We start from the raw sequence: 12728 nt of genomic DNA, 5'->3' as shown, positions 1-12728 counted from the left end.
AAATAGCTTTTTGACATTGGCAGGGACGGGGCAAATGTGAAGTCCCTGGTTCAAGCCGAGAAGGAAGGAGACTGAGAAGTTTCCTATTTTCTAACCTTGATTCTGATACTGTTGGAGTATTAAGCCTTTTTATTGTTAAAAATATGTTTCTAGATCATCAAGCCTCTGAAACCCTAACTCATTGACATTCCTAAGTTCTAAACAGGCTGTTTCAATTGAACACAGTCTAGTGCGTGAGGATGTTACTATGTTGTATTAGTACCAGGTTATATTCATCTTTAAAGCTGGCAAAAGCAGTTTGCCCAGGTCACATTTCAGATAACTACTGTGAAAAGTAAAACATGAGTTGTGTAAATCTACTTAAGCTTAAATTTATTCCTGCTTTTCCTCATCGTTAGTGGAATCCCAGGATACTTATTAGCCTTTTAATGTAACGACTTCCTAGTATCATGGTCCCATGCACGATTTTAGTTGGCCATCATTTAAAGAGTGTTTTGAAAGAAGTGTTTTCTTAGTGGGCTGTCTGAGACTGGCAGGGTGGAAACCAATATTTATTGAGCATGTGTGCTTTACTTATCTCATTTAATTCAAACAAAATTTCTATGAGGCATTATTACAGGCCTGTATTCCTTATCCAAAACTCTGGGAGTCAGATGATTTCAGGAAAAGTGCATTCATTACCTTACATTTCCAGCAAAGGCTGGGGCAGCACCCTATAATCAGCCACATTCATATATCTGTAGCAAAACCTATGGTAGGCACACAAAGTGGGATAAATAAAGTGTGTTTGCTTTATACATATGAAAAAATACTTATACACTGTTTTTAGATCTTTCTGCATTTTTAAACTGTGGATAAGATATTGTGAACTGAATTGTCTCTATGTCATAGATGAGAAAAATGGCGTAGAAGAATTAAATAAATTGGCAAAGCTCACACAATGGTGAAGGCAGGATAAAACCAGATGTAAAAGCCCACTATGGCCCTGGCCAGTGTGGCTTAGTTGGTTGAGCATGATCCCTTGCACCAGAAGGTCACAGGTTTGATTCCAGTCAGGGCACATGCCTGGATTGCAGGTTCAGTCCGCAGGCAGGGTGTGTATGGGAGGCAACCAATCAATGTTTCTCTCTCACATCAATGTTTCTCTTTCTCTCTCTCCCTTTTCCTTCCTCTCTCTTTAAAAAACATCAATAATATATGTATATGTATATGTATATGTATATGTATATGTATATGTATATGTATATACTAGGGGCCTGGTGCACGAAATTTGTGCACTGGGGAGGGGGGAGGGGGCGGTCCCTCAGCCCAGCCTGCCCCCTCTCACATACTGGGAGCCTTCAGGGGAAGTCCTACTGAGGCAACTGGGCTGATCAGGGGACGTCACCAGCCCCATCACCCCACTGCTGCAGCCACTGCCAGTCACCGCAGCCACCAAGGTGTTTTCATCAACACGGACTCCAGTCCCTTCACCATGAAAAAATGACAACTTTCTTTAGGCATTTTCAAGATGTGTCTTTCATAGGATATGACATTCTTTCTTTATTTTATTTTTTTATCCTCACCTGAGGATATGTTTCCATTGATTTTTAGAGAATGTGGAAGAGAAAGGGAAAGACAGAGAGAAACATCAAAGTGAGAGGAACACTTTGATTGGCTGCCTCCTGCATGAGCCCTGACATGGGCCCCGGCCAGGGAGGAGCCTCCCCTTGATCACAATCGAACCGGACCCTGCAGTCTGCAAGCCTTTATCCACTGAGCCAAACTGGCTAGGGCAGGATATGACATTTCTTAGCCCTCCAGCAGTGGACCTTCCTTTTTTTCTCCAGGAGTGTGGTAGAAAAACCCTAGATCACATTTTTGGATTCTTATACCCAAGTTACTAAGAATATTACCAGTGGCAAACAGGGAGCTTAGCCAGTGAGCAGTCACAAAAGGTATTTCCTCTATAGTTCACACCAATCGCCTCCGATCTCTGGTTCTGCCCCTGCCAAGGCCTAAAGCCTCGGGGCCTGGGCAGGGGACCCCCAGCTCCCTCCGATCGTCCTGCTCCGCCCCTGCCCAGGTCCCAAGCATCTGGCCTGGGCTTGGAGCCTGGAGGGGGACCCCCAGCTCCCTCCAATCTCCAGCTACACCCCTGCCAGGCCTATAGCCTCGGGCCCTAGGCAGGGGCCCCCCCAGCTCCCTCCGATTGCTAGGCTCTGCCCCTGCCCAGGCCCCAAGCCTCTGGCTGGGGCTTGGGGCCTGGGCAGGGGACCCCCAGCTCCGCCCCTGCCCAGGAGCCCCCTGGCTCAGGCCCTTCCCAGGTTGCTCAGGACCCATGGGGGCCTACCTCAGAGTGACCTGGGTGCTGAGAAAGTTCCCAGGACCCAGGCTGCTGGGCACCTATGTATGCAAATTAACCTCCATCTTTGTTGGGTTAATTTGCATACTCACTCTGATTGGCTGTGAGCATAGCGGAGATATGGTCAATTTACATGTTTGTCTATTATTAGGTATGATATTTTAAAGCCCTCTATGCTATGCTGCCTCACAAGTAAGAATGGTGCTGTTTCTAGTGTATCGCTAATGTTCTAGTAATATTGAAACTGGTAAGCTGAATTCTGCAAGGTAGGGGGCAGCAAAGTCTTCAGTTGCCAATTTGAGTCTTGGTTTTTATTAGTACTAATGATCTGGATGTTCTCTTATTTCTTTTCAAAGTGTTTTAGTGACTCACACAGATGCAGTAAAAATTTCAGATTTTGGTACATCTAAGGAACTCAGCGATAAAAGTACCAAGATGTCCTTCGCTGGCACAGTGGCATGGATGGCACCAGAGGTGATACGAAATGAGCCTGTCTCTGAAAAAGTCGATATATGGTGAGCAGCACCATCTGTGCCAACCGGAAAACCTTTTCCCACTTTCACCTTTCAGCATTTCCTCCACCCGCACTAATACTCTCCTCAAACAGTCGTTAGTGTTACTCTCTTCTGGTTGGTTGCAGTCCCATATTACCCGGTACAATGGTAAGAAGGGTTCGGATAGAATTAAGATGATTCAGTAAATCATCAGTTTTAAGGACCTTCAGAGAATATGCTAAACTTTCTGGGAAATGGAAAGTTTACTTTAAATAACCATTTAGTACAAAAGTCTTCCTGGACATTACATTACATAATTCTCACCTTCTTAAATAAAATACTTTAAACAAAGTTTACCTGTTTTGGTGACTCAGACTATCATGTATATCTGTGACCTACTGAAGTGAATAGTTATGTGCTTTAGACATATTTGAGTTGTAAAGTGCAATTTACCCTTTTATAAACAGCCTCTATGGGCTATACTTTTTTGTTGTTGTTGACCTTTTTATAATCTTTATCAATTTTTCCTCCAAATCTTTGCTATTAACAGTGTATTTCCCTGTAGTTGTTTTTTTTCCATTCGTAAAATGGACTATTAATAACGTTTAGGCTAAAATAATAGCATATATTAAAATTGCATATAACATCAAAGTAAGTAAGAAAAAGAAGAAATGTAGAGTGACTTGTAATTTGGGTAATTATTACGAATGTGTCCTCCTTAGGGATTATGCCAATTTATGTTTCCAACAGAAATGTGTAAGAGTGTTTTCTCACCCTCAACAACAAAGTTAAACTTTTGGATGTTTGCCAACCATGTATGTTTAAAAAAAAAAAAAAGTATATTTGGAGCAATTTTAATTTGTATTCCTCTTCTTATAAGTAAGGTTGTGCATTTTTTCATGTTTACAAACCATGTATAACTTCTTATTTGTGAACTATTCTTCGCTAAGATTTCTAATCTTTATTCTTATCAATTTATGAATATTTTATATATTAAGAAGATTAGCCTTTTGTATATAGCAAAAATTTTTTTTCCATGCCAGATTTTTTTTTAATGCAGTTTAGCTTAATCATTCTCTCCTTTTATGGCTTCTGTATTTTATAATCAGAAAATCCTTCACCACTCTAAGATTTTTTTTTTAATTCCCATGTGTTTTGTTTTTTTTTTCAGGAAATTTAGTTTCATTATTATAACTAAATCTTCAATTAATTAGGAATTCATCTTTATGTAAGATGACATATAAATTTCATTTTCTCCCTAGTTGTCCAAACAGCATCTATTGACTAATCAATTTCCCCCACTGGTTTGAGATGTCACTTTTTTCATATATGCAATCCCTCTATGTATTTGGTCTATTTCTAGATTTCTGTTCCATTTCATTAGTGTAGCTGTCTATTCATGCACCAGAGTTAATCCCCGAAGCCTTACAAAATGTAACATTGGAGAGTGTTGGTTACCTCTCAGTGACTTTCTTTCTTAGAGTGTTCCTGGCTGTTTCCATTTTTCTTGTAGCAGTATTAGAATTTTAAAACTGGGTACACATTCAATTAAAAATGAATAAAGAACTAAAATACAAGCCAGCCTTTCTGAAACGTCTTCTGTGCGTGTTCTTGGTACCACTACAGGTCCTTTGGTGTGGTGCTTTGGGAATTGCTGACAGGAGAGATCCCTTACAAAGATGTAGACTCTTCAGCCATTATTTGGGGTGTTGGAAGCAATAGCCTACACCTTCCAGTTCCTTCCACTTGCCCTGATGGATTCAAAATCCTTATGAAACAGACATGGTAAGAAATATATTTCTCCCAACATTCTATTTTACCTTCCTCCTCAAAACCATATTTAAAACTTCTTCAGAACTGCAGGGAAGTCTCTAATGTGTATTGGGAGTGAATCACCTGGTAGTATAAAAACCAGGAGCCTTGGAACTATTTATAAATAAAGAATTTAATGCATGCCCTGACAGGTTTGGCTCAGTGGATAGAGCCCAGGTTCGATTCCGGTCAAGGGCATGTACCTTGGTTGCGGGCACATCCCCAGTGCGGGATGTGCAGGAGGCACCTGACTGATGTTTCTCTCTCATTGATGTTTCTAGCTCTCTATCCCTTTCCCTTTCACTCTGTAAAAAATCAATAAAATATATTTTTTAAAAGAATTTAGTGCATGTTGAAATAGTAGGTCTTAGTAAATAATAGCTATTATTACTTTACCAGTCCTAAGGGATTATTATCAAACAGGTCACTGATGTTCATTTCATCAACACTGCCTGAGGTACAGCCATGCATGGAGTCAAAACTGGCTTTCATTTTTATTAGAGTAGAATAAAATCTTTATCCTCCTGGACATACCTTCTGAAATGCACAAGCTGCCTTTTTCTACATTTAGGCAAAGTAAACCTCGCAACCGACCTTCTTTCCGGCAGACACTCATGCATTTGGACATCGCGTCTGCAGATGTTCTTGCCACCCCACAAGAAACTTACTTCAAGTCTCAGGTAAGTTTGGAAACTTTCTGCCAGGTACTACTACTGAACAAACAGACAAGGAGCTCTCAATAAGAAAAAGTAATTCTTAGAAGAGAGCCATTCTGATTCTTATAGCAATTATATAACTCCATTCATTGTGAAACAGTAACTGTGATACTCATACATATGACCTTTTGGAGTTTCTTGAGCACATATAGTATTCTCTCGTTTGAAAAACATGTGTATCAGAATCTGATCTTCACAATGGGTTCTGGTGAAACTGTTGAAGAGAAAAGAGGAAAAGAAGATATGAAAAGTGTAATGTACATATATGCAAATTAGAATTACTTCTGAACTTCATGAATGTATTACTGTCTTTGAAGAAGAAAAAATACAGTACAGAGGAGGGAAGTTAAATACCAGAAAGAGCCCATGATAGAATCAGGCCCGGAGAGAACCTTTTCTCTAACATTTTATGTCACTTAATAGCACCAAATAAAATATCACGTAATGTGTCTGTTAGCTTTTACTGCATTACAAGCCATTCTAAAACTTATGGCTTAAAACAATAAGCTTTTGTTTAGCTCATGATTTTGTGGGTTGGGAATTTGGGCTAGAAGTTCTCCTGCCGGCTTTGGGCTCGCTCACACGTCTGCCGTCCATTGCAAGGTCAGCTGGGAGGCTGGCAGGTTCCAGATGGCCTCATTCTCAAGTCTGACTACTGGTTGGCTATTAGCTAGAGCACCTTAGTTCTCCACGTGGCCTCTTATCCTTGGCAGGCTAGCTTGGGCTTGTTCACATGGTGTTCTTGGGATGACAAATGCAGCAAAGGGCAAGCCCCAATGCACAAGTGATTTTTAAGCCTATGTGTGTATCATGCGTGCTAATGTCTCCTTGGCTAAAACAAGTCACAAGCCAACCCAGATGGAGAAAGAGACATCACCTCTTGATAGATGCAGAGAGGGGAAGAATTTTTGACTATTAAATGAAAATGCTACAAATGTCATAAGGATTGGTGGTCCAACCACTATCAACATGGATAGGGAGTAGTGGGAGATAAGTGTACGTGAGGTCCTCATCCCTCCCAGACCCAGGTAATAGCAAAAGGAGTAGAATGGGGTGAAACTATGGTTTCTGAAATAAGTGTGATGATCCTAAGTTATAGCTTTATGCCTGCAAGATTTCACAACAGTATTACCTAATTTCTTATCATATAGCTTTGTCTCACTCATGGTACTGTGCTTCTAAGTGAATGTTTGTAAGATGAATTCCATCTCCACATTATTTTCCAGTATCATTTCAAAGATTCATTCTCAGAGAAGACATTTTATTACCAATCGGTGTTTCGATCTATTCATCATAGCCCCCCATCTGCAGTGGGGGGTACACTTACCCACCAGGAAAGTCTGTGTTAAAACGAGTACTGGACTGGGAGGGACATCGTCCTGGGGGTTAAACAAGTCCTCCAATATGTCTTACTACCTGCCCCTACCCAAGGCTCAGAGTACGTGCTTCTCGGGTATCTGACAGACACAGAGATACTCTGCCCATCAGACATTGTGAATTTCTTAATAAAGTCACAGGGCTTCTGGCAGTTCCCAAGGAAAGGTAAGTCAGAGACTCTTATCCTGCCCAAAGTTCCAACATACTTTCTATGGAGCCACAAACAGCTCTTCCCACAACTGTGTCTTTAAATATTTAGTCAGACTTGCCCCTATAGTTTTTTAGTGTTTCTAAGGAATTACTATGTAAGAAAAGTGTTTGATTTAGAGAAAATAAGAGGATGTAGGAGGTTGACTTCATACCATTTCCTCTGTTCTTTGATATGCATTCAAGTCAACTCCCTTAAAACTATTACAACTATTGCCTATCTATTCAAATACATGTAGGTGTGGGGCACTGGAGAAGAAATCTGTCAAATAGCTGTTAGTGCTCAGAAAAAAAAAATCCTAGGGCCTTTTGTGAAATGAAAGGGAATAATAGTGAGTACTCTTTAGGAAACCTTTCAAGCGTAGGGTATGGTTGCAATCGCAGCTTTGCTTCCCTCACTATACAGTAACTATAAAACTATACATACCACAATTTTGAAAAGCAGTTTTTGTAAGCATGTTAAGTCACAAGCTATTGAGACCGTATAACTGTATATACTTGGAAAACTTCAATTTCTAGGCAGATTTTACTTGAGTGCTCCCAGAATATAACTTCTTAGCCAGTGCAACATATTCTGAGCACCCCCGCCCTAGCTGCAAAGCACAGTATGGTGCAACTCAGCACCCACAGTCGGTGTCCTTACTTGTACAAACTCACTTTTATCAGCACATGCGGTGCTAAATGTGTGAAGATGCAGCATATATGGCACAGATGAACTCAGAAAAGAAAAGGTTCTTTTGGAGCAAGAATATGAAAGGGAGAAGAAAGGAAGGGGAAGGGAAGGAAGAGAGAAGAAAAACTTAGTACATTGGATATCTTTTAATATTCATTAATTCTTCCACATTTTTCTCCCAACATAAAATTTTACCTCTCCTTAAACAGCCCCAAAATCTGCTATCCTTGCTAGTTTCTAGAATTAGGCCCTGAGTCTAAACTCCTGTCCTATGATCTTGGATAACTCACTACATTCTCTAGACATCAGCTTACTCATCTAAACAATAAAGATAACCGTATCTTCCCATCCTTTTGGAGTTTTGGTGAGGATCAAGTGAGACAATAAAAGTGCAAGCGATTTGTAAACTGTAGAGAACCTCCCACAAAGCTACAAAAATTAAGCCTCCTTTGGGTTGTTATATTCTGGGTACTTTTTCTGATGAACTCCTGAGATGGATAAGATGGCAGTAGGGAATATTCATTGTGTTTTGACGTTATGCCACCCAGGTGGGGAAGAACTTATTATTCGCACATGGTTTTGCTTTGCTATAGCAGTCTTGCACCTGAGGCCTCACCTCCTGCCTGCTGACAAAATCTTGTCAGCATCAGTTATTAATCAACTAGAGGCCCGGTGCACAAAATTCATGCACAGGGAGGGGGGGGTCCCTCAGCCTGGCCTGCACCCTCTCCCAATTCGGGACCCCTCGGGGGATGTCCGACTGCCGGTTTAGGCCTGATCCCCTCTTCCTGCCTGCCTGATTGCCCCTAACCATTTGCCTGCCTGCCTCATCGCCCCTAACTGCTTGCCTGCCTGCCTGATCACCCCTAACCATTTGTCTGCCTGCCTGATCGCCCCTAACCACTTGCCAGCCTGATCATCCCTAGCCACCTCTGCCTTGGCCCCACACCTGGGACCCAGGCTTCCCTCCTCCAGCCAGCCACAGGCAACCAAGACCTGGGCTTCCCTCCCTCTGGCCAGCTGCAGGCACCTGGGACCCAGGCCGGCTTCACCCAGGCAGGTACCCAGGACCCCGGGCAGCGGCGCCCGGGCCAGCCACAGGCACCCAGGACCCCAGGCAGCACCACCTGGTCCTCGGCTTTGTCAGGAAGGATGTCCAGTCTATCTGGTCTAATTAGCATATTACGCTTTTATTAGTATAGAAGATGGTTGTTGGCAATGGTCTCCACCTCCCACCAAAACTGTCAGTCAGAGCGCTGCCCCAGCCTAAGAGAAAATGCTTCATTCATCTGTTTCTCATCAGTGGCACATGTGTGAAGATGCAGCATATATAGCACAGATGAACAAAACAACCAATTTCAGTACAATATTAGATTCTGCCACAGCTATTGCTTCATTCTTAAACAGTAACCCATTTCTCCAAGTAGGCACTTATTGCTCCTGGTATTCAATTACATTTTATATCAGTCTTTAGAAACCATTTAGCCTGGCCCCAAATCCCAGCTGCCAGATGGACCGTGTGCCCTGCTTCAAAGCTCTCTACCACCCTCTGCCTTTGCATCATTCTAATCTCCTTTTGAGTGCCACTGCGACCACCATTAATGCAGGGGAGTTGCACAGGCACTAAATTCACTGTAAGACTGTGTTGTCTCAAGAGTAGTCTTGTCATGCCCTAGCCAGTTTGGCTCAGTGGATAGAGTGTCAGCCTGTGGATTAAAGGATCCCGGGTTCGATTTCGGTCAAGGGCACGTACCTAGGTTTCAAGTTCCCTGGCCTTGGTTGGGGTGTGTGCAGGAGGCAACCAATCGATGTGTCTCTCTCACATCAATGTTTCTCTCTGCCCCTCCCTCTCCCTTCCACTCTCTAAAAATCAATGGGAAAATATCCTTGGGTGAGGATTAACAAACAAAAAGTAGTCTCGTCATGAGCAAGTAGGTGCTTAGGCTGGAAGTGGGCCCTACGTGGGAGGCAGGAAACAGGACTCTGTGCCAATCAAGAGTTGGGCTTACCACATCTAAGTCTTTACTGGCTCAGAATCTATGATTTCCTGCTACTTAGCCCCTGAAATCCTGCTTCTATATTCCTCAAGAGAGTCTGGAACTCATTCTTTTTTTTTACTTTTTAAAATTTGAGGTAAAATATATATAATATAAAATTTTCCATTTTAACCATACAATTCAGGAGCATTAATTACATTCACAATGTTGTGAAACTATCGATATGTTTCCAAAAATTTTCATCACCCCATTAAGCAATAATTTCTCATTCCTTCCTCTCCACAGCCCCTGCTAATCTCTGTTCTACTTTCTGTCTCGATAAATTTACCTATTCTAGATACTTCATTTAAGTTTTGTTTCACTTAGTATGTTTTTAAGATTCACCTATGTTGTAGCATGCATCAGAATTTCATTCCTTTATATGACTAAATAATGTTCTGTTGAATCGATTTAACCCACATGTTGTTGATCCATTCTTCTGTTAATTCAGCTTCATTTTGACACCTGTATTATGGGAGAGGAAAGAAGCAAGGCTTGGGTGCAAGAGCTTCAATGCTATTGACTGAATAAGTGGAAGGCTGGAGAAGTCAAAACCCTAAATGTCCTCTTTATGTCCCAAGCCTGATCTGGGACATAAAGAGGATCCCATTCATGGTGATAACCCAGGTTTTACTGGATTTTTCTCTTATCTGTTCACAGGGGATGTAAGTACCTTGAAGCACCCCCTACTCCCTCCTTCCACTCTCCACATGTATTTGGGGGACATCCCCATAAAGAGTAGGGTGTCAGCATCTGCTCCGCTTTCCACTGGCTCTGGCTGGACACAGCCGTCCCCGCCTAGCATCTGACAGGTATTGCTTTATTGGATAGCACTGCTTTCTTCTAAAGGACTGTGGTCCCCGGCTGGCATCCACCAGGAGCTCCCATATCCTCAGGGCACCGCCGTCACCCACTGGGAGCTGTTATTTCCTGCTGTAACGGCAGCTCTGGACTTTACAAGACTCCAAAGCTGCACATTGTCCTGTTTACACAACAAACTCTTCCTTTTCCTGTTGACTTCACTTTGTTAAAAGTAATGGGGCAATGCTGGTTATAGCAACATCTTACAGGTATTTTAGTGAAACAGTGGAAAATGCCGCTCCTCCCCAATGATGGTGGCTTTTTTTATAGGTCAAGTTCATGCAGGAATCTTTCCTGCATGACTGTTTTCTGTCAGAGGCTCCTTGGTCTCTGTCAAATTGGCTTCACATATGCCCACACATGTCTGAGTTGCAGATTAAGTGCCAGTTGGAACTCCTATTACATAAAGATTCTAAGTATATGTGATGGAACTCCAAAATTAACATCTACCAGTCACATGATACCTTTGGGGAAAGCATGATAAATCAGTACCTGCTGTTTCCCCACATGTCCTGTTCCCTTTTCAAAGGAGGGGACTTCTTTATGGAAATTCACTTTTTTAATAGGTTTCAATCTTCAGAAGGTTCTCTTTAAGTTTCCCCAACCCATAAACCCATAAGCAAAATATCAAGAGGTTTATTTTCTCTAGAATTAAAAAATAAATAGGGGAAAAAAGAGGACATATGTATTACTTTCAACAATAAAGATTTTTAAAAAAATAATAAATAAACAAATAGATCTGCCATATCTCATTCCTCACCACCAGATGGAGGTATTTCCTTTCCTGGTTCCTTTAAGTATTGTACTGGAATCACTGACAGGTTTTTGTACAAAGAGGACACTTTAAGGCCTAAGTTTGACTCTGCCCCTTATTCTTTTTTGGTCTAACAACTCTTGATTGTCAATCTTTGGCCTCTTAAAGCTCAATACTCTTTCTACCTCATGATTTTGATCTGATGATTGAAAGAAGAGCATTACCTGGGGCTCACCCAAACATGCATTTATAGCTTAGACTAGAGGCCCAGTGCACAAAATTCGCACATGGGTAGGGTCCCTAGGCCTGGTTGGCAATCAGGGCCGATCTGTGGGCTGACCGGCGGAGGGATCGGGGGGGGGGGCCCCCATGGCACCTGCCTTGGCTGGCCTGAGGCCTGCGGGCTGGGGGCAGCTCCTGTGTTGAGCGTCTGCCCCCTGGTGATCAATGAGCATCATAGCGACAGGTCATTCTGCCGTTTGGTCAGTTTGCATATTAGGCTTTTATTATATAGGATGCTGTCGAAGACTGCTATCAAATAATGGATAGCACTTTCTGGAGCTTGGCTTTCTGATGGCATTGTTTGGCAGGTTTGGTGCATGAAAGTCAGTTTTTGTCAGTCAGAGTCAACATATATATGAAGATCTAGCATATTATAAATGGATAATCAGGATAATCACTTTTTAAATAATCTATAATAATAAAAGCGTAATATGCTATTAGACCGGACAGCTGAAAGACTTTCTGGACAACCTTCCAGATGAAGCCAGGGCTGCAAGGGTCGAGGCAAGCTGCTGCGAGGGCTGAGGGAAGCCGCTGTGGCTGCAAAGGCCAAGCCCCTTGCACAAATTTCGTGCATTGGGCCTCTAGTTATACTATAACTTCATCTATAAAAATAAATGAGAAATGGCAAATTTGGGAAGAAACCTTCTGTAATTTCACAATCATTTAAGTGTAACTTCTTCATGATCTAGAGGAATCACTTTTAACATGAATCTGAAGGTAACAGAATAGCTCTAGAGGAAGATTATTCAATTGGAAACATTTAGTGGAAGTTACGTTAACCTCATTAGCTTCCAGGGATGGTAGTCTATACATAATTTGAGGAAATATATCCTTAGCTGTTTTTGAGAAACTGCCTATATAGACTATATTCCAGCAGAGATTTCCCGGCGCCCTAAAATTTAGATAAAATTGACTTTAGGGGAGAAACCAAGATGGCGGCATAGGTAAACACCTAAACTGCTGCCTGGCACAACAATTTCAAAACTACAACTAAAAGACAAAACGAACATCATCCAGAACCACAGGAAGGCTGGCTGAGTGGAAATTCTACAACTAGTAGGAAAGAGAAAAGCTCACAGAGACTCAGAGGAGCTGCAGGAGGCAGAGGTACTGAGATGCACACATGAAGAAAACTGGCAACTGAGTGTGTGGCTGGCTTTCTCAAGTGG

The 12728-nt window shown here is 42.0% G+C and overlaps 1 protein-coding gene across 6 annotated transcripts in view; it reads left to right on the top strand.

The window, feature by feature from the left end:
* MAP3K13 (mitogen-activated protein kinase kinase kinase 13) overlaps positions 1–12728 on the top strand; it is a 165797-nt gene that overhangs the window by 129759 nt on the left and 23310 nt on the right. For all 6 annotated transcript variants that reach the window (XM_080655362.1, XM_080655363.1, XM_080655364.1 and 3 more), the window contains 3 exons: positions 2701–2859; positions 4465–4623; positions 5222–5330. In XM_080655362.1, coding sequence (XP_080511488.1) covers positions 2701–2859; positions 4465–4623; positions 5222–5330 — 427 coding nt within the window. The remainder of the gene's footprint in view (positions 1–2700; positions 2860–4464; positions 4624–5221; positions 5331–12728) is intronic.

Source organism: Plecotus auritus (genome assembly GCF_963455305.1).
Source record: "Plecotus auritus genome assembly, chromosome: 2".
Lineage (NCBI taxonomy): Eukaryota > Metazoa > Chordata > Mammalia > Chiroptera > Vespertilionidae > Plecotus > Plecotus auritus.
This window is presented reverse-complemented; position numbering and strand designations above follow the sequence as displayed.